The sequence below is a fragment of the Liolophura sinensis genome, chromosome 7, assembly GCF_032854445.1.
Source record: "Liolophura sinensis isolate JHLJ2023 chromosome 7, CUHK_Ljap_v2, whole genome shotgun sequence".
NCBI lineage: Eukaryota > Metazoa > Mollusca > Polyplacophora > Chitonida > Chitonidae > Liolophura > Liolophura sinensis.
The window spans coordinates 5,145,745-5,166,127 of NC_088301.1; the positions used below are offsets into that span (position 1 = coordinate 5,145,745).

Below are 20,383 nucleotides of genomic sequence, written 5' to 3' on the forward strand. Positions count from 1 at the left end.
ATGAGCCTGACATGGATCTTCTGGTGAGACATGCCTGGATGTCATATGTGTGTGTGTGTGAGACATGGATATTCTGGTGAGACAAGCCTGGATGTGATTTATGAGCCTGACATGGATCTTCTGGTGAGACATGCCTGGATGTCATATGTGTGTGTGTGTGAGACATGGATCTTCTGGTGAGACAAACCTGGATGTGTTGAGTGTGTGTGACATGGCTCTTCTGGTGAGACATGCTTGGATGTGACATGTGTGATATGGGTCTTCTGGTGAAACATGCCTATATGTGATTTGTGTGTGTGTGCGACATGAGTCTTCTTGTGACTCATGTGTGGATGTCGTGTGTGTGTGACATTTATCTTCTGGTGAAACATGCCTTGATGTGATGTGTGGGTGTGTGTGTGTGACATGGGTCTTCTTGTGAGACAAGCCTGTATGTGATGTGTGTGTGTGTGTGACATGGGTCTTCCTGTGAGACAAGCCTGGACGTGATGTGATGTGTGTGTGTGTGACATGGGTCTTCTGGTGAGACAAGCCTGGATGTCATTTGTGAGTGTAACATGAACCTTCTGGTGAGACATGCCTGAATGTGATGTGTGGGTGTGTGTGACATTGGTCTTCTGGTGAGACATGCCTGGATGTGATGTGTGGGTGTGTGTGACATTGGTCTTCTTGTGAGACATGCCTGGATGTGATGTGTCAGTGTGTGTGACATTGATCTTCTGGTGAGACATGCCTGGGTGTGATGTGTGGGTGTGTGTGACATTGGTCTTCTTGTGAGACATGCCTGGATGTGGTGTGTGAGTGTGTGTGACATTGATCTTCTGGTGAGACATGCCTGGGTGTGATGTGTGGGTGTGTGTGTGACATTTATCTTCTGGGGACACAAGCCTGGATGTGATATGTGTGTAGGTCTTCAGAGACAAATGTGAATATCTGCCAGTAACATGGATGTGCATTTGACATAGGTCAGGGTGTTACCAATGTCTAAGTGTATGTAGGGGCCTCCGTGGCTCAGTTGGTTAGCGCGCTAGCACAGCGCAGTGACAAAGGAGTCTCTCACCAATGCGGTTGCTGTGAGTTCAAGTCCAGCTCATGCTGGCTTCCTCTCCAGCCATACGTGGGAAGGTCTGACAGCAACTTGCAGATGGTCATGGGTTTCCCCCGGGCTCAGCCCGGTTTCCACCCACCATAATGCTGACTGCCGTCGTATAAGTGAAATATTCTTGGATACAGCATAAAACACGAATCAAAGAAATAATTAAATAAATCTAAGTGTATGAAGGTCTGAGTGCGACAAGTGTCTGGGTGCGACATGGGTCTGTGTGTGACATGGGACTGAAAGTGACATGGGTTTGTGCATAACAAGGGTTTGGGTGTGACATAGATTTGAATGTGATATGGACCTGGATGTGGCAAGGCTCTTGGCGTGACATTGGTCTGGGTGTGGCTGGGGGTATGGGTGTGACATGGGTCTGCGTGTGACTTGGGTGTGGGTGTGACGTGTCTAAGTGTGGCATGGGTCTAGGTGTGTCATGGGTCTGGTTGTGACATTGATCTGGGTATGACATGTATCTAGGTCTGGATATGAGTTGGGTCTGGATATGACATGGGTCTAGGTGTAACATTTGTCTGCATATGATAATCACTCGGAGAATGAGATGGGTCTAATTGTGACACAGGCCTGTGTAAATACTCCTAGCGCTGACATTTGTATGTATTTTAATGTTATGCATTTCTAATAATACAGTTGGCAAACAGCTAGCAGATAAGCACATTAAATTCTTTGAACGATACCAGAATGACGGACAGTTGATTCTCTTTATTTAAATGCAGGGCCTGTTTTAATGCGTTCGTGCTGTTAAGCACCGGCTGATATGACGGAAGGATTTGCCACTTTGATGGGGGTCTTCGGCCTTAATTACACTGGCTGTTACTGTTATAATGATGGGAATTTACCGCGTTAAATAGGGCGGTGTTTTGACAGCTAGTTCATCCCATATGCAGCTGATGGGAGAATTACACTTTACACAATATTATTTCAGATAACCTTAGTGGCTCCAGAAATCTCTGAAGCGAGAGTTTTATGACACTGTTGATCGTAATGATGGGGTATATATAATGGGACTTACAAGTACCTGGCTAAATAAACATGTTTATTACACAGTTCTCGATACTTCATATTTAATTACGTTTAAGACGACAGGCATGTGGAGGTATAAGTGTATCTTACGTCATATGCTTAAACAGAAAAGTGAAAAATAAAAATAAAAAAGGGCATTTCTCAAAGAGATCCTGTTTTGTCGTTTAACAAGGTATGCGAAGGGCTACACCTCAAATGTAGATTTTATTCATTGTCTTCCAAGAAATGTTACAACATATGATACTTTCAGTTTTGAGGGTGTAGGGAATCAGACTGAGTAGAGAAATCCATGGACCATTGGCGAGTTACTGGCACATTTGTCCACATGTGACACATGTCAAATTGGCGGAAGGCAAATGGTCTCCAGAAAACGTCACACAAGATCATAGAAAAGAACAGCTTCAATCTTTAAAGCTGATAACAACGTCCTGAAGAAAATGAAACGAAATTCCCTTTCCCATGTCACCTAGCTATTGAAAGGCAAGAATTCGGCCATTTTTCCAGTGTGGATTTTCCACTCAGCAGTATACAAGTATGTATACAATGTGATCAAGGCCGAACATTTAACAGTTAGGTTTCCTGTTGGTGAATCCGCACAAAAGTATAATTATCCAGCAACCAAATCATGTAGAGAAATTAAGATCTGTTCTTTAGAAAGGATCCTATATATCTTTATCTTGCTTGCCTTAAAGCTACAGGGATGAAGTTTCTCTGAATTGTCGTTTAAACTCTATTCAAGGCCATTGGCAATGCTTGGCGTATATCACAGCTAAAGATAAAAATGGTTGGATATTGGAGTGTCACACGTTGTGCCAGCTGTCAGTTGAGCCCAAGGTTAATATAGCGGTAAACTCCTGCATGCAGCCAATGGCACTCATGCAGGCGTCGTCTGTTTAAGGTATGACGCATCACTTACTCGAGACTCAAATTGCATTTGCATCTGATGGCTTCTATATCAAAGCCCACCGTGCTGGGTCACCGTGCACTGTTCAGTCATATTCTAGCCATCATGTTGAGAACATCGAATCGTGTATACTCCTCCTCGACGTGTCGATATTTAAATTTGTTCGTTGGTTTTTGCAGAAATGCGAAAATTGTCACCTTCGCCTTGGCTCTTGCATTAAAGGATACCTCATAACCAGTATTATTAGGTTATAAGGGGAAGGTTGTATTACTTGATATAATCACACACCTTCCTCTATGCTTACGTGTTTAATTCTCTTTGCCTGTGCTATAGTATAATTAATAGACTTGCTGTATTTTATAATGCCAAATGGATGAGGGGATATCTCGCACAGTTAAAAATGTTGGTATATTTCAACTTTCTAGACCTGTATTGGAGACCAACCAAGCTAAGACAACTATAAACACCGTGTTCTGAATGAAAAACGAGTTTTTCTAATTGGCTCAGTATGGACTTATTTTTTTCCCAAGCTTTCCATCTGGCCTGTTCATCTGGTACGGTAGCGGTACCATCCAGTCTGATGAAAGATGTAATTCGATCCCCAGAGAAACATCGGACACCACTGCACCGCTGACTGACCGCCACATGACCAATGTGTCTCCCGTCATAGTACTATTAGAAATGATCAAGGTATATGCGTAGATCGAGGATGTCTTGTGCTAGTGGTGTGCTGTCAAATGGTTCCATAGCAATTGGAAAAATGTCGTGTCTAAGATGGTTTCTTACTCATCTGAGATAAGGCGTTAGTCAACAGTGAGGCATTCATTACATAAATAACCAAACAGATTATTACTCGCACTGCACGTAATAACATTACTTTATATGTGTAGACATAATATTACGTATGTATTCATAGAGAATATGTCCCGTATATTAAGTCATCTTCTAAAGGTCAAAATGGAACTGACGCTCACTGGCACCGGATACCCGACGTCTAGCGATGCTCACAGAGATCGATATCTCTGGTACTATAGCCAATCAATGTGCACCCCCCCCCCCCTCCACTAAATCACACCCATGTTCAGGAACCGTCATCCACAATAACTAAGTCTGACACCTGATTGACCGTCTACAGGTGATGTCTGTCTTCACTAAGTATGCTATTCTGCGGTATATTCTCAGACGGTTGCAGTCTGGGGATGATTATTAGTCTTGGCTCCAAGTGACAGCCGTTCATGGTTGAATACTGATGCTGGCTTGATATCTATTGATGAGATCAGTGAGGGGAATATAGAACATGAACTAATTTCTTTGGAGGCCAGACGTCTTTAAGATTGCTTAATCTGCCGCTAACTGGCGCTGAACGTCAAGCCTAGATTAAGCTCGGACATCCCAGATGCCTTTTGCCACCATCATTTACCGGAATTGCTGCTTGACCATTTCCGATGTCTGGTTTGACAAACTGAGGCAGGCAAACAAGCCTCAACTTTATTGTGTCAAAGAGACGCAATAAAATGACTTCTGTTTTAAATAAGATGCTTTAAGAACCAATATATTAACAGCCAATATTGCAAACATCAAATACGGTCCATGCTTAATACATGTGAGAGGACTGTCTCACCGGCCTAAATAAAGAATCATCCTAAAACCACACATAGTACATGCTGCCCAAACACTACGTTTATTACGAATTTCGAGTGTGATAAATCTGTTTGTCACTAACATTAATAAAACTTGTTGGCATGCACTAGATTTCAAGGGACTAATCATATCATTCCTGAATAATGTATAGAAGCAGCTTAATGGCACAATACTCGTTTTAAACGCCTACTGAACAGGTTAGTGTGTGCTGGGTTAAGGCACATCCCCTGCTTAGCCCGGGAACACTGGGATGGGATAAAGAGGAAGGGTTTACAAGACGGCTGATTTAGCCGGGTAGTTACGTACCGGACTTCCACTGGAGTCGCTAAACGTCTCATCAGCATCATTCTCCAACGGTTTCTGGTTCTCCTGATCTTCCGCCATTGTGCCGCTGGGTATATCTGCTCGTGTACTCCTAATATCCCCGGCTTCTCGGCAGTCAAAGGCTGTGGACAGAGGCGAGAAAGGTCAGCATGAAGACACGATAATTCAAGGCTTGTCAGAGACCGACAGAATTAAGATTACAACAGTCCGTAGTCCAGGATGGCCTGTACCGACTCTGAATACATTAAACGATAGTGTTCATGCCGGTATCGGAAGGCCGGTCCCATAGGAATTTAGCAGTCGGTGTCTGGCAATGTCTCTAAAATGGTTTGCTGCAAACGCATTAGGACGAGGCCACTGCGCCAAGATAACATCACACGTCAGGATATGCTATTGGAATCAGAGTTCTATTGAATCATCACCACGTCGCAGCTGCAGCCCGCACGTGTGTTTGGCCAGTTCGCATCTAATAGGCTATTGTTTGCATGCCAGAAGCAGTTGCAAGGTCGCTGCAGCTTCTGCAATACCTTAGTTAAAACGGCATGTACGCATTTGCTGGATGCTTCAAAACATGCTATACACTTCATCGTCAGTCGTGCACTAAGTGAGGTTTTACAGGGATATAGCTTTGACACGAGGCGAGTAATTAGCTAGATTCTGGCAAGAACTGAGCTGTCCAATTCCCTTGATGTTATAAATGCGTACATTCACATCACATAGATAGTCGAATGGTTCTCCGAGGTATTCCCCTCACGTCGACACAAAATGAGCTGAACGCGGTAGGGGTCATTGGTGTAAACAGCGAACAAAAATTACCACTCTTATCTGGAGTTAAATAAATAGATCTCATTCGCCATGCAGAAGCATATGTAACAGATGCAGGATGATATCTGAAAAACGACGCCATTTTTTTCTTTGTTCAGATCTAATTCTGTGTGTAGCTGGATAAGAGCTGCACAGGCGCTGAGAGTCGATTAGATTTATTTTAAAATGTGTGGATTGAAAGTTGCTAAAACTCCGTAAATGTTGCACAAAATATTATTTAATCACATAACATTTTAATTTTTATGGTTTATTTAAATTTATTTAAACCACTAGTCACATGACACTAATAAAAATATTTTCCTTATTTATTTGCTTGGTGTTTTATGCCGTAGTCAAGAATATTTCACATACGACGGCGCCAGCATTATAATGGGAGGAAACTGGGTAAAGCCGCAGGAAACCCACAACTGTCGGCAGTTTGCTCTCACAGCCACCGCGTTGGTGAGACGCTCGTGGGTCATTGTGCTGCGCTGGCGCGCTAACCACCTCAGCCATGGAGCCCCCGACTAATAGCAGTAAGACTAGCGCTTACCAGTTATCCCACTTATTTCACGGCGGTCAAGATGATGAGTGGGGAAAACCAGATTGTCCCTAGTATTTTTTCATTTCATTGTTGTTTTTTTTAATTTAACGTCATACTTAAGAATTCTTCACTTATACCATGGCGTTCAGTTTTATGTGTTAAGGAAATTGAAATGTTCGGGTAAAACCAATGACCTGAGTAGTGAGGAACGTTTCCACGTTTGAACGTTGCACATCGTTTTGTTGGAAGCAAAGTGCTCTTCAAGGAATGTTACATTGTACACGAAAAAGGCACTGAAAATGGGCATCACCGACTGAGGGTTTTCATCAAGGACCCACGAACAGGGAAATTTACAAATTCACTGTCAAAGGAAGGATTTAAATCCGTACCTCTCGTGTCCAAGCGATAGAAAGGCCTTTAACTTCCTGTTCTCCAAGTGCTCGTAGTAAACCACAGCACTGCGCCACATATCTGGCAAAACTTGCGAGACAGGCATTCGGACCTGTGATCATATATCAGCGGTGAGAAGAGCGTCTGTGCCATGGCACGAGGGCGTCATGAAACTGACATTAGCAATACAATATTTGCTGGCAGATGAATATCAGTGCTTTGGCTCCATGCACTGTTTTAAACAAACACGTTTGTAGGAATAAAAGTAACTTGATATGGACATATATACGAAACGGTACATAATTCTCTTGAGGTCAGCATGGAATACATATATTTACATGAAATAAATATTTCAGTGTGAATCCACTAGGCCGACAGAGGTAAATTAAGATCATACTGTCGTAGACTGTGTTACACTGCATGGCGCAAAGCGTATTCCAAGAGACACACTTGACCATTTCCACGGCATACATAATTGAGGCCTACATTTTAGGCATCTGTGACTCTCACACCTACGTGTTAACCACAATAATGTTTAATAACACCAAGCTTTAAAAGATATCTGGCAGCGGTATATTACTCAGAAGTGTATTCACTCGTGTGCCTATTTTGAGTAATGTCAAAGGACCTTTAGTTGCCTAAAGGGTCTGTCTTGCTTCAGGCGATATTTAGTGAGAAGTACAAATCCAGAGATCGCACTGTAGCAGACTAAAAGCCCCATAAACCTGACAACCATTTATAAGTGTATAATATATAAGTGTATTCTGTAACTTTTAAAATTTCACCAGGCCGTATTAGATCCTTAATCAGAATTATGGAGAGTTCGTTCCATTTTAGGAAATCGCAAACCATGCAGTGATCCCACCGACTAATAAGAATGGTATGAAATCATGACTGATATATGTAGAATTGCAATCAAAGCGTAAATCAAAACAAATTTTGATTATGGACAACTTACATACCAGTGTGGTACAAGATTTGGATTCTGATTTCATTTATTTCAGTCATCCATGCGTGTCTTTTTTTGGCATCATATACCGTACCCCTTTTTCATATCAAGCGTAAGGTCCTACAGGTGTATATCTGTTGCAGTCGTTACTAACTTGCTGAAGTGCAACACAAGCCGAAAATCTAAGATCGTGCGGTAATTTAAGAAAATCGTCTGTCTCGTTAAGGCAACGGCAACGTCCTAATGAAATGCAGATAGAGAAACATGCGATATCCAAAATTACATGTCCAAATGCTAAGTGTAGAAGTACAATGCAAATATTAAACTCTTTGTAAGTTTTGTAAGTAATGAGTGCAATGATGTATTAATTGATCAACAGTGCTTTTGTCCATACTTTATTAAATTGTATCAACCGATCAGGCTGACCTTCCTCTAAAACATATATCCTGTTTAATTACAGACATTATTAATGTTAAAAACGTATCAATACCCGTCTAACATGCCAAAATACTTGACCAATGACCAATGTCGCCTTTGTAAATCAATGTCGCCAATGTAAATCTTTGTTATCCAGTCATAACGCTCACGTACAATACCCAAACTGTGCCTATATACAGGGTTTCACATCATATAATATATATATATATTATACCTTTGGCCTTACTTAAAAATGGATCCAAATTACGGAGCAGAAAATGACAGCTGGTGTTTTTAAGTGAGAGAAAGAATGAGAAGTATGCCATGGCGAACCGTTTGACCTGGCTCAGGCGGTTTGTATTCATCGTATGTAATTACCCAGATGTGAATGAGTCTCAGCCAGGCTCTTGTGTCCTGCTGAACTATGGCATGTGAATGCCTCTGTATACACAAAAGTCGAGCATCTGTTTACTATGAATGTGCTTTCACCCTCTACACCCTTGCAAGTACCAAACATCATGCGTTATTTTCCTAATTTACACCCCCTCACTAGTACATTTATTAAAATTAAACCTACAGCATGAAATGGTACTCATCAATGCAGAATATCTAATATTATTCAAAACCTTTCAATTTATCTTATATAAACAAAGCAGGATTTGAATAGGACTTACTGTATTCCGTTGTGATATTTTTGTCTGCGCACATATTTTAAGTTGATACATTTTCAATTCATAAACTTGATAACATCTCTTATCGGACTTGAATAACGGGTTGCAACCTTTTCTGGTCACATTACTGAGATGAGGTGACGAACTTGACACGCGATATACTAGTATGCCGGGAGTAAGCTTATATTTATAGATGATATCTTTGTGAAAACAGAAGACGTCGTTATCAATGTTTCCTTTTAACCCCCAAAGTTGTGGGAAATCCTTGGTGTGGCTCGTCAGTGTCACATTACCTGCAGGTGGTCAGAACGATGAAACGTACTACACAATAAAAAATCGCCACTACAAAAAAGTTGTGCAAAAAAGCCGGCTCACGAACATGTCGTCAATGCATAAGTATGTATATGTATCTACACATTTGCAAATGAACCTTTTTTAACACCCAGTGAGCCTTAGTGTATAAAACATAAGTTTATCGTGACAAACAAACACACAAAGTAGGCATATTACAGTACTGAAAATGCACCGCATTTTGCCTTCTAATTTTTTTACAGTGTATACCATGTCTTATTTTCTGCGTGATGTATCGCAGACGCTGGGTTACCTGTTATCGGGTTTGTTAACACTGCTACCCCCTACCTTAACTATTGATAAAAAAAGACGATAACTAGGGCAGTATGAAATAAAAAAATACAGTTTTGTTGTCAAAAGTTTTCTTTTCACAAAATCCAGACCCGACGTAAAAAAATTTAAAAGGTGGTATGCGGCGAGGTGACACGCTTTGGTCACCGCTTTTACTAACATACTCCCACCCTCGGAAGAGCGATGACTCAACTCTAACACGATCCTCACGCTATACCGTAGATATTCATGTGTTAACCCATGACGAATGAATGAATGAGTAAATCTATGTTTTGATTCTGTAGACAAGAAAAACGATTCCATTTGGATACGGTTTATCCGCAGAATGTTTATTCTGGAATTTTTTGGGACCTAAAATGACCGAAATCGCAATGCTTCGTGAAAGTAGTTGTGAATTGAAACAGTCAAGTTTATAATTCTTTGCGACATATTCTGTTTTAATTTAGACGATGCTATACTCAGACTTACTTCTCCAAATATGTAAAGCCACCAGGTAATCAGTATAATTCATGCATGGCATGGCATTTTGCGAATCAGCGTGTAAGCTATATATGAGTTTCTCCAGGACTAAAATGTAACATTTTACAGGAAGATCCCAATTTCTTCGTTCTTAAAAATGAGAAATATCGTAGTTACACCTCAAAGACATAGACAAAACGACGTCCCGGAGATCGATCTAACACCTTTTCTCAATTCTTCAGGTAACTGAAAGCTCATGCTCTAATGTGCCAAAAGTCACGTACAAGATTTAGCCGCAAAGTGACCCGCTGTGGACGTTTACTCATATACTAATACCACCTCCGACCCGGCCCTATTTATACGTATATGTTCTGCCCAACTGAATTCACATAGTCATGAAGGTCCTAGGGATAGGTCTAACAATAGCCATGCCGACTTCCACCTGCACTACTATGTGGTTTGTGGTAATGATGTCATTTAACACATTCCACAACTGCCAGGAATTAGCGGTTTGAGACCAGAGCTTTTATATAGCGCTGAAATACAGAGGTCTATCATGTCGTTATTACCAACACCCGGGTCATATCTAGGGCATATGCTTTGCATTGGCAAAGATGATAAAACAGGGCTTTGCTACACAGTGTTCCCATAATAGCTAAATCTCATTATAATGACAATAATAGCGCTTGTTGTCAGAGAAGTTTGTGCATGGTGCCGAGGACTTTTTACCCTACAGTTCAAACATAGTCTAAAAATTCGCTATTGCTGAAATCATGTATATGAACAGCAACTGCTAAAGCGAGTGTGAATTGATTTGTTCTTTTTGTTTTCAGGCAAAATGATAGTGGAAGATGCCACGGCTTTTTTTATGAAAATACTTCAGCGCCTTGCAACTTAATATTCCAAGATTTTTATCTATATGTTCATAACAGTGGTTAGGCAATAGCTTGAATAATTCCACCATTTCAATCAAATGCCACCCACCTGACAGAAGTTATAGAGTTGTAACACCAGTATCTCAACTGTTCTACACACATCGTTATGACCAGAAGCTGATTTGTACTGAAGTAGATACTGCAGGCACTCGTGAAAACGACTAAGAAGCCGCAAAACTCCAGTCACTCCTCGTTTAACAGTATTAGTATCCAAGCAAAGGTTCACGTGTAGGGATGCATAAAAACCGACACAGTACCAGTGGTTGACGCGTTATATTGAAAATTTAACATGTCCAACTGCAACTTCGACATAGCAGATGTATTTGTCAGTGAATGAGATTTTTTACCTGACCTCATTTTTGATCGACAAAACTGTAAGCGATCCACAAGCGTTATGTTTTAATCAAATATCCCATCTGCGCGCGTCCTTGTTTCGACAAGGTGCGGGGTTATATTGCAAACCAATAACACATCATGCAATAGTTTTCGTCTTTGACATACATACATGTAAATGTCAGCATATTCTCACACATTATTTTTCTATTACAATTCCATTAATGCGACTATGAGTTGGGAAGCTGACGACAAAAGTGGCAGGAGATCGCAGATAGGGAACAGTAATCGCGGAAAATTTGAAAGCCTGTTGGACGAAGGTTAAACAGAGATTGTGTGTATATCCTGTGGTTAACTGGTTTGTCCTCACATAAGCTGTGCCGTCGGTCACCAAATCACGGCCACCAGACACGATTTGTCTCTTCTGTACACAAAGACGCATACAGACCTATGTCAAATACAATATACTCACGATACTCTAAAACAAATAAATTAAATTTCACAGAAAAGCTTATTTGAGTGATGCTAGAATGTATTCTGTTCTTGCAACAAATTTTTCTGTTAAAAATAGTATACCTATTCTATTAATTCAACACAAAGATTGTGCTAGACTAATTATATTATGTTGAATACGACACGTTGTTATGCTATAATAACAGAATACATTCTAGCAGTACTCAGAAAACAGAATTTCTGTTCAAATTAACAAATTATTTTTCGAGTGTACTAGCTGTTAAACTCAAGGTGGTGCTAATGTTTATCATACCTGTTGCTTAAAACAAAGACAAATACTGCATTCCACAGGTAGATGAATGCCAGAAATTATAAAACACAGGCATATTTGTAAAATCTGAACGAAAATGGCACAGCGTACGCATAATGACTCCTTCATTAAGTGAAGAGTTTACCTATCTTGATAATTGTCACAACTATATGGTAGAATCACCTTGATGAGTGTCACAACTGTATGGTAGAATCACCTTGATGAGTGTCACAACTGCATTGTGTGTGACACCTGTATGGTAGGATCACCTTGAAGAGTGCCACAACTATGTGGTAGAATCACGTTGATGAATGTCACAACTGTATTGTGTGTCACATATGTATGGTACGATCGCCTTGAAGACCGTCACACCTGTATGGTAGAATCACCTTGATAACTGTCACAACTATATGGTATAATCCCCTCGAAGTGTGTCACAGCTTATGGTAGAATAACCTTGATGAGTGTCACAGCTGTTTGGTAAACTCACCATTATAAGTGTCACAACTGCACTATAGAATCCCCTTGATGAGTGTCACAACTGCATGGTAAAATCACTTTGACGAGTGTCACACATGTACGGTAGAATGATCTTGATGAGTGTCACAAGTTTACAGCAGAATAACCTTGATGTTGCGATCGTGTGATAGAATCGTGTGATAGAATCACCTTGGTGAATGTCACACCTGTATGGTAGAATCACCTTGATGAGTGTCACAACTGTATGGTTGAATCCCCTTTATTAGTGTCACAACTGCATCGTAGAATCCCCTTTGTGAGTGTCACAACTGCATGGTAAAATCACTTTAATGAGTGTCACAAATTTACGGTAGAATCACCTTGATGAGTGTCACACATTTACGGTAGAATCACCTTGATGGGTGTCGCAATCGTGTGACGGAATCACCTTGGTGAATGTCACAACTGTATGGTTGAATCCCCTATATGAGTGTCACAACTGTATGGTAGAATCACCTTGATGAGTGTCACAACTGTATTGTAGACTCACCTTGATGAGTGCAACAACTTTATGGTAGGATCACTTTGATAAGTGTATTAACTGTATTGTGTGTCACAACTGTTTGGTACAATCACCTTCGTGAGTGTCACAATTGTTTGGTAGAATCCCCTTGATGAGTTTCACAATTGTATAGTAGAATCACTTTGATGAGTGTGTTAACTGTATTGTGTATCACAACTATTTGGTAGAATCCCCTTGGTGAGTGTCACAACTGTTTGGTAGAATCACCCTCATGAGAGCGACAACTGTTTGGTAGAATCAAATTCATGGCTGTGACAACTGTTTGGTAGAATCATCTTGATGGGTATAACAACTGTTTGGTAGAATCACCCTCATGAGAGCGACAACTGTTTGGTAGAATCAAATTCATGGGTGTGACAACTGTTTGGTAGAATCATCTTGATGGGTATAACAACTGTTTGGTAGAATCACCTTGGTGAGTGTCACAACTGTTTGGTAGAATCACCTTGATGGGTATAACAGCTGTTTGGTAGAATCACCTTCATAAGTGTGACAACTCTTTGGTAGAATCACCTTGATGGGTATAACAACTGTTCGGTAGAATCACCTTTTTGAGTGTCACAATTGTTTGGTAGAATCACCCTCATGAGAGTGACAACTGTTTGGTAGAATGACCTTCAAGAGTGTGACAACTGTTTGGTAGAATCACCTTGATGGGTATAACAACTGTTTGGTAGAATTACCTTGGTGAGTGTCACAACTGTTTGGTAGAATCACCCTCATAAGAGTGACAACTGTTTGGTAGAATCAAATTCATGGGTGTGACAACTGTTTGGTAGAATCATCTTGATGGGTATAACAACTGTTTGGTAGAATCACCTTGGTGAGTGTCACAACTGTTTGGTAGAATCACCTTGATGGGTATAACAGCTGTTTGGTAGAATCACCTTGATGGGTATAACAACTGTTTGGTAGAATCACCTTGGTGAGTGTCACAACTGTTTGGTAGAATCACCTTGATGGGTATAACAACTGTTTGGTAGAATTACCTTGGTGAGTGTCACAACTGTTTGGTAGAATCACCCTCATAAGAGTGACAACTGTTTGGTAGAATCAAATTCATGGGTGTGACAACTGTTTGGTAGAATCATCTTGATGGGTATAACAACTGTTTGGTAGAATCACCTTGATGGGTATAACAACTGTTTGGTAGAATCACCTTGATGGGTATAACAGCTGTTTGGTAGAATCACCTTGATGGGTATAACAACTGTTTGGTAGAATCACCTTGGTGAGTGTCACAACTCTTTGGTAGAATCACCTTGATGGGTATCACAACTGTTTGGTACAATCACCTTGGTGAGTGTCACAATTGTTTGGTAGAATCACCCTCATGAGGGTGACAACTCTTTGGTAGAATCACCTTCAAGAGTGTGACAACTGTTTGGTAGAATCACCTTGATGGGTATAACAACTGTTTGGTAGAATCGCCTTATTAAGTGACCCGAATGCATTCATGAATGTAAGAATCGTCTTCATTACTGTCATTTTACGTACTTTACGTACTGCATAGATTTATTCCCTAAACACAATTTGAAAATGTGCTATACACATGAATGCAATTGCAGTTGGTCAATTGTATTTCCTTAAATTAGAACACATTTTCATGATGCGTGAAAATGAGAATAGAAACAAATGGCGGAACTAGAAATAACATGTTTTTGGTGTAACTTTGCGTTTTAGATGTATGTTCTTGTCAGTATTCATTGCTGGGATGTGTCTAAGCCCCTGTCTTTATGCATGTAGGTCAGTGCTAACGTGTGATTAGGGGATACCTGTCCTATTTGCGCACCAGGGTGGAGTTAATGAAAGAACGAGTGGGTGGTTGTCACAGTGTAATATCTGTTACAATAAGTCTTTATTGCCACGGTAAGGCCAGACAGGCTTACACATAGCCCTGAAATGATGTTGCATCAATTTCCTCGCTGAAAACATGCTAACGGGATCAGTAGCCTGTACTATATTCATCTAAATATAATGGAAGGAATCTCTGTATGTCTGCCCTTTGAGTTCTTGTAGATAGATTAAACCGACCGACTTCATACTTGCTGGGCGACGGCCTAAGGGAAGTGACGTGTCGAGTATTTCGAAATATGACATCCCAATTCTTTCAATTTTATACATGCCTACTAAAATATAGAAGTAATGACATACTCAACTTGATGCAGATGTGGATTATTTTCAATAGGCATTGCACCGCTAATGTTGTTAAGCGTTACACAAGTCCGACTAATATGTTGTTCTGTTGATACTTCATTTGCGGTAGCACTTTAGCGGCATGGACTCGCTTTGCCACATGAAGCCACAGTATATGTACACACATACAAAAAATGCTAAGCACGAAGTATAAACCTAAGCATACATACATACATGTTACCTCCGTGCATTCAAATGCCCTCCACCCATATACCTGATCTCCGTGGTATAAATGATTCTTGTAACATTGATACGGTAAATAAGATCTTTCCCAGATGTGTAGGTTTGTGTGTTTCCGTATTACGACGTGTTTTACTGTATACTTGTATATTTCTTTTTTTGGGGGGGGGGGGGGGGGTAATGTCGTGCTGGAGGATGTTAAATTTCACGACGCCGGTTAGGTTCATAACACCTGTCGAGGGACTCGCTATATACCACACAATTCTAATCAAGAGCACTGCGCTGAAATTAGCGCTAATGATGTATATACGTGTGTCACATTAGCTTGGAAAAGCCACCAAAAAATCGTAGTCAATTCATTTGGAAATCATGCTCTGTGTATAGCAGTAAGCTTTGAGGCATTGGAGAAACATTGTCCGTGTGCCAAAACGACGTTACTATGGCAACATGCTATAAGTTGTGCCAGTTTTGTTCTGATAATGCTTTTATGTAGATTCATCGATCTATTTTGCCCAGTTTTGCTATTTCTGCGAATTCTCGGGGAATATAGTCTAGTTTAAGGAGTTCTTCTTGGAGACAACATCTTTAGCAAAGGAAAATCCCACTACAAATCCCTACAACAGAAGGCTGTACCGGCTCTGCCTCATCTTTATAACGGCAAGAAGTCATAGGTGAAATGAAGTGTCGTATACAGCCCATCATAAGTAGACGCCGGTGTCGCCTACATCCCATCACAAACAGACGACGGTGTCGCCAACAGCCCATCAAAAGCAGACGACGGTGTCGCTTACAGCCCATCAAAAACAGATGACGGTGTTGCCAACAACCCATCACAAGCAGACGACGGTGTCGCCTACAGCCCATCAAAAACAGATGATGGTCTCGCCCACAACACAGCACAAACAGACGACGATGTCGCCTACATCCCATCGCAAACAGACGACGGTGTACCTGTTCTGCAACTCTCCAGCAAGCTATTGTCACAGGTTAAATTTCGCGCTCAACACTCCTGTGTATATTGATTATATATGAGTAAATCATCTTTCTTTTTATTGAGATACCAGTGTCAATGTGAAAACATACGATATAATTTTTTTTATATAATTAGTTGCTTATGCAAGCTCTTCTTCAATGAGTCGTTTTAATTCTTTTTGCATCTTACTCATGACTACTCAGAGCTCAATTAATACAATGCCATGAGCTATCATAATAATACTTTGATTGTCGAAAATGTCAATGAGAAGATGAAGAGAAGATTATTCAATATGAATAATAATTTAATTATTGCATTTTAATTCAGCACATTGCCTTCTTGGGTTTGTTGCAAAAATTAGCTTTGGGTGTCGTGGCCGATTAGTTAGGATTAAAACAGATACGGCCTCTCCTGTGCATTCACTAACAGCAATGGTGGGGAAAGGTAACGTAAAATAAAGGGGATTTCAGCTATCACCAATGTGCTTTTTGTTTATTGAGTATAAAGACATTTGTAACAACTTCTACAACTAAGTAGACTATGGCTCCATAGTTGGTGGTCAACACAGGTGTTTTCTGACAAGAATAAAAACTAGGTCTACATTCGACACACATTGTATGGTCACTACTTGTATAGAGTGGAAAATGTTAAATAGCAGACCAGTTCTACATCTACAAGGGTCGGCAAAAAGGCGGTACAGCAAAGAAAACACTGCAAACATTATTTTGACTTCAGATTCGCAAATGCTTTGTTCAAACAGGCATCTAATTCACATGCCAACTATTTGAGGTTGATCCATCAACGAACTTGACGGAATTGCATTCTGGATACATGACAATCGTCGATGATGTATAGAGGTGTGTGACATCAGATCAGTCATTAAACTTATAACGAGTTTTGCATGACACAATGGCAGTGTTTGGTCGGTTTTGGTAAACTGTCAAGTGACATATTAAATAATGAATTAGTACTATTCGTTTTACTGGTACTAATTTGCTATACTGTTTAAGCATCTAAATAAACAGTTAGAACTAAGGTAAACTGAAAAGAGACCGGATAATACCGTTAACGACTTTCCAACTTTTATACTGTCGTTGCTGGACTGGTTGTATTCTCTATGACGTAATGTTATATATTCTGTTGGTTTCAAAGAAGACTGGTGCCTTCATTTATAAGGCACTATCAGTTGTCCAGTAGGATATCCAGTACTATTAATTGCCTAGTAACTTTAAACCAGGACACGATTGTTCAAAACTGTTTGAAGACTTAACCCAGGTTAAGCCAAGTGTTCAATTTTGTAGCTCAATAATAATTGTATAATTGTACATTAAACATGACCTAAATCTGCCGCTGTTATATTTTGACTTTGGACAACAGTAATGGCTGCTGAAATTGGCGTAAATTCTAAATATAAAATATGGCTTAATTCCAGTAACAGCTAATACACTTTCGAACAACTGGGCCCAGAACATTAATTCTTTCCAGCACAGGCATTTTGCCCAGCACATTAATTTTTTTGAACATCGTTTCTCGTCTGGTATGCTATGTTATCCAGTGAGGATCTCGTGCGATCATTTGTCCGCTGGTCTCAGCTGTCCTGGATGGAATTTATTCATTTATTTTATTGGTGTTTTACGCCGTACTCATAAATATTTCACTTACACGACGGCGGCCAGCCTTGTGGTGGGAGGAAACTTCGCGCAGCCCGGGGGAAACCCACGACCATCCGCAGGTTTCCTGGATGGTAACATGCCTATTAAATTAACAGAATGTTAATTTGGAATACGAGTATATAATTTGTCAACATTGTGCGTTAACAATCGATTACTGGTCGGATAAAATGTCCGTATCTTTTCAATCTCTCGTATACAAGAACAAATATGAACCAGGAAAGCGGACGGGCGGAAGGGGGAGATGCTGAAGTATTTCCCTCTATATTTCTGTTTACCTTACAATCTGAACAGTCACAGCTTAAGCAAAGTAAAGCTAATCTGGTCAACCAACAAAAAAGGCCAATGGCGATGTACAAAATCAAGGGCAGTGTTTCCTCTAACTTAATCTAAATAGACGTTTCTGAGCGGACAGAAAGCAGAGTTAGTCTTTCTTTTAATCACATGGGGCGTTTGTTAGCAGTACTTCAATATAAATGGAGGTTTTTGAACAGACAGAAATCAGAGCTAGATAATCCCTTAATCACATGGGGCGGTTGTTAGCAGTACTCCAATCTAAAGGGAGGTTTTTGAGCGGACAGAAATCAGAGCTAGACTTTCTTTTAAACACACGGGGCTTTTGTTAGCAGTAGTTCAATCTAAACGGAGGTTTTTGGGCGGACAGAAATCAAAGCTAGACTTTCTTTCAATCACACGGGGCGTTTGTTAGCAGTACTCAAACCTAAATGAAGGCCTTTGAGCGGACAGAAATCAGAGCTAGGCTTTTCTTGAATTACATGAGGCGCTTCTTAGCAGTACTCCAATCTAAACGGAGTATATTGAGCGGACAGAAATCAGAGCTAGACTTTCTTTTAATCACATGGGGCGTTTTTTTTAGCAGTAGTCCAATCTAACCGGAGGTTTCTGAGAGGACAGAAATCAGAGCTAGACTTTCCTTTAATCACACGGGGCGTTTGTTAGCAGCAGTCCAATCTAAATGGAGGTTTTTGAGCGGACAGAAATCAAAGCTAGACTTTCCTTTTATATCATCAGGCGTTTCTTGGCAGTACTCCAATCTAAATGGAGGATTTTGAGCGGACAGAAATCAGAGCTAGGCTTTCCTTTAATCATATTAGGCGTTTGTCAGCAGTACTCCAGCCAGCCTTCCGTATCAGTTTGTTCAGACAAGAATTCACACAAAAAGGGCACTGGCCGTACGAGAACTTGATTAGAATACTAGTATTACCACGATTAGTTCAAGTCATCAACGGTCCTCCATCATGACACTGAGAAATTTAACGATAAGTTGAATATACACATCGTCTTCTATGGAAAGCACAATACATTCAAATGTAAGATCATCATTTAACCTATTGTATTTAAGCAACGTTACACAAACTAGAAGTCACTGTAGGGAGCTAACACTGGGGGCTTTTTACTTCCGAAGAGCACCTTAGTTTATTTGCTTCACAAGCTCGATCATTCCTCTCAGTGACACTAATAGCATGTGTTCGACTGCCCGAAGGCTTATGATCCAATAAGTTTCCGACGTTTGGCTGTGGTTGAACCAATATTACCGATAAGAAAATTGGACCATTTGTCACACTGGGACAGTAATTATAGATAGCAAATAATGTACAAGCGCCAGGTCTCTTGAGAACTTGAATCGATGGATTTTGGTCAGACTGTATATATCTGGATAATATTGATGAGGTTAAACACTGGCCTGGCTTCTTTCCAAATGGTGCCGAATGCAGAAGCATCCCGCTACAGGGGACGCAAATGTAGTTAACTGTACAAATTGGCAAACTGTTTACAGGGTCATGATTGTTACAAAGTGGTTGTTTCTAAGATCTGAAGACCACTTAATGCTAGTCCGTATACATAATGTACAGGCATGACAGCCTTAAAGGTATTTCCCACAACATCACATTGATGTTTACAAGATTATAAAACCATTTACTTTGGTTTTGTTTCGGCCATGTATACGAATTGTTACTTCACGCGATGAGATTCTTAAAAGTCTCATTTGAGTATAACGATAAGATGCCATATTTAAGCCTACACGTGATCATGATCTTCCAAACAGTAATCGACAATCCGCTCTGATGTTGTTAATATAAATGGTCACATGCATGATTTAACTGATGTCAAAATGATATTTTCTAGTGCAAGAGGGCAACACCGTATCAATTTGTAGAGTTCAAATCCTGACGTAAATATTAGCTAACTCTGATTGATAAATTGAAAATATACAGGTATGACGTAAACTGATTCCTTGTTACATGATTTAAAGTCTCAAAAACCTTTCACCTTGCTACCTTTAGTCCGAAGACTCAAGGAAAAGTATATGTATTACGTACAAATATATCAGCCACGATGACCTATGGTGGGCTTTGTAACAGAAGAACAGTTTATAAAACACCA

At 40.3% G+C, this 20,383-nt stretch overlaps 1 protein-coding gene across 2 annotated transcripts in view; it reads right to left on the minus strand.

Moving 5' to 3' along the window:
- LOC135469669 (band 4.1-like protein 3) overlaps positions 1-20,383 on the minus strand; it is an 80,795-nt gene that overhangs the window by 56,937 nt on the left and 3,475 nt on the right. For both annotated transcript variants that reach the window (XM_064748220.1, XM_064748219.1), the window contains exon 2: positions 4,992-5,131. In XM_064748220.1, the coding sequence (XP_064604290.1) occupies positions 4,992-5,069 (78 nt within the window). In that variant the 5' untranslated portion in view covers positions 5,070-5,131. The remainder of the gene's footprint in view (positions 1-4,991; positions 5,132-20,383) is intronic.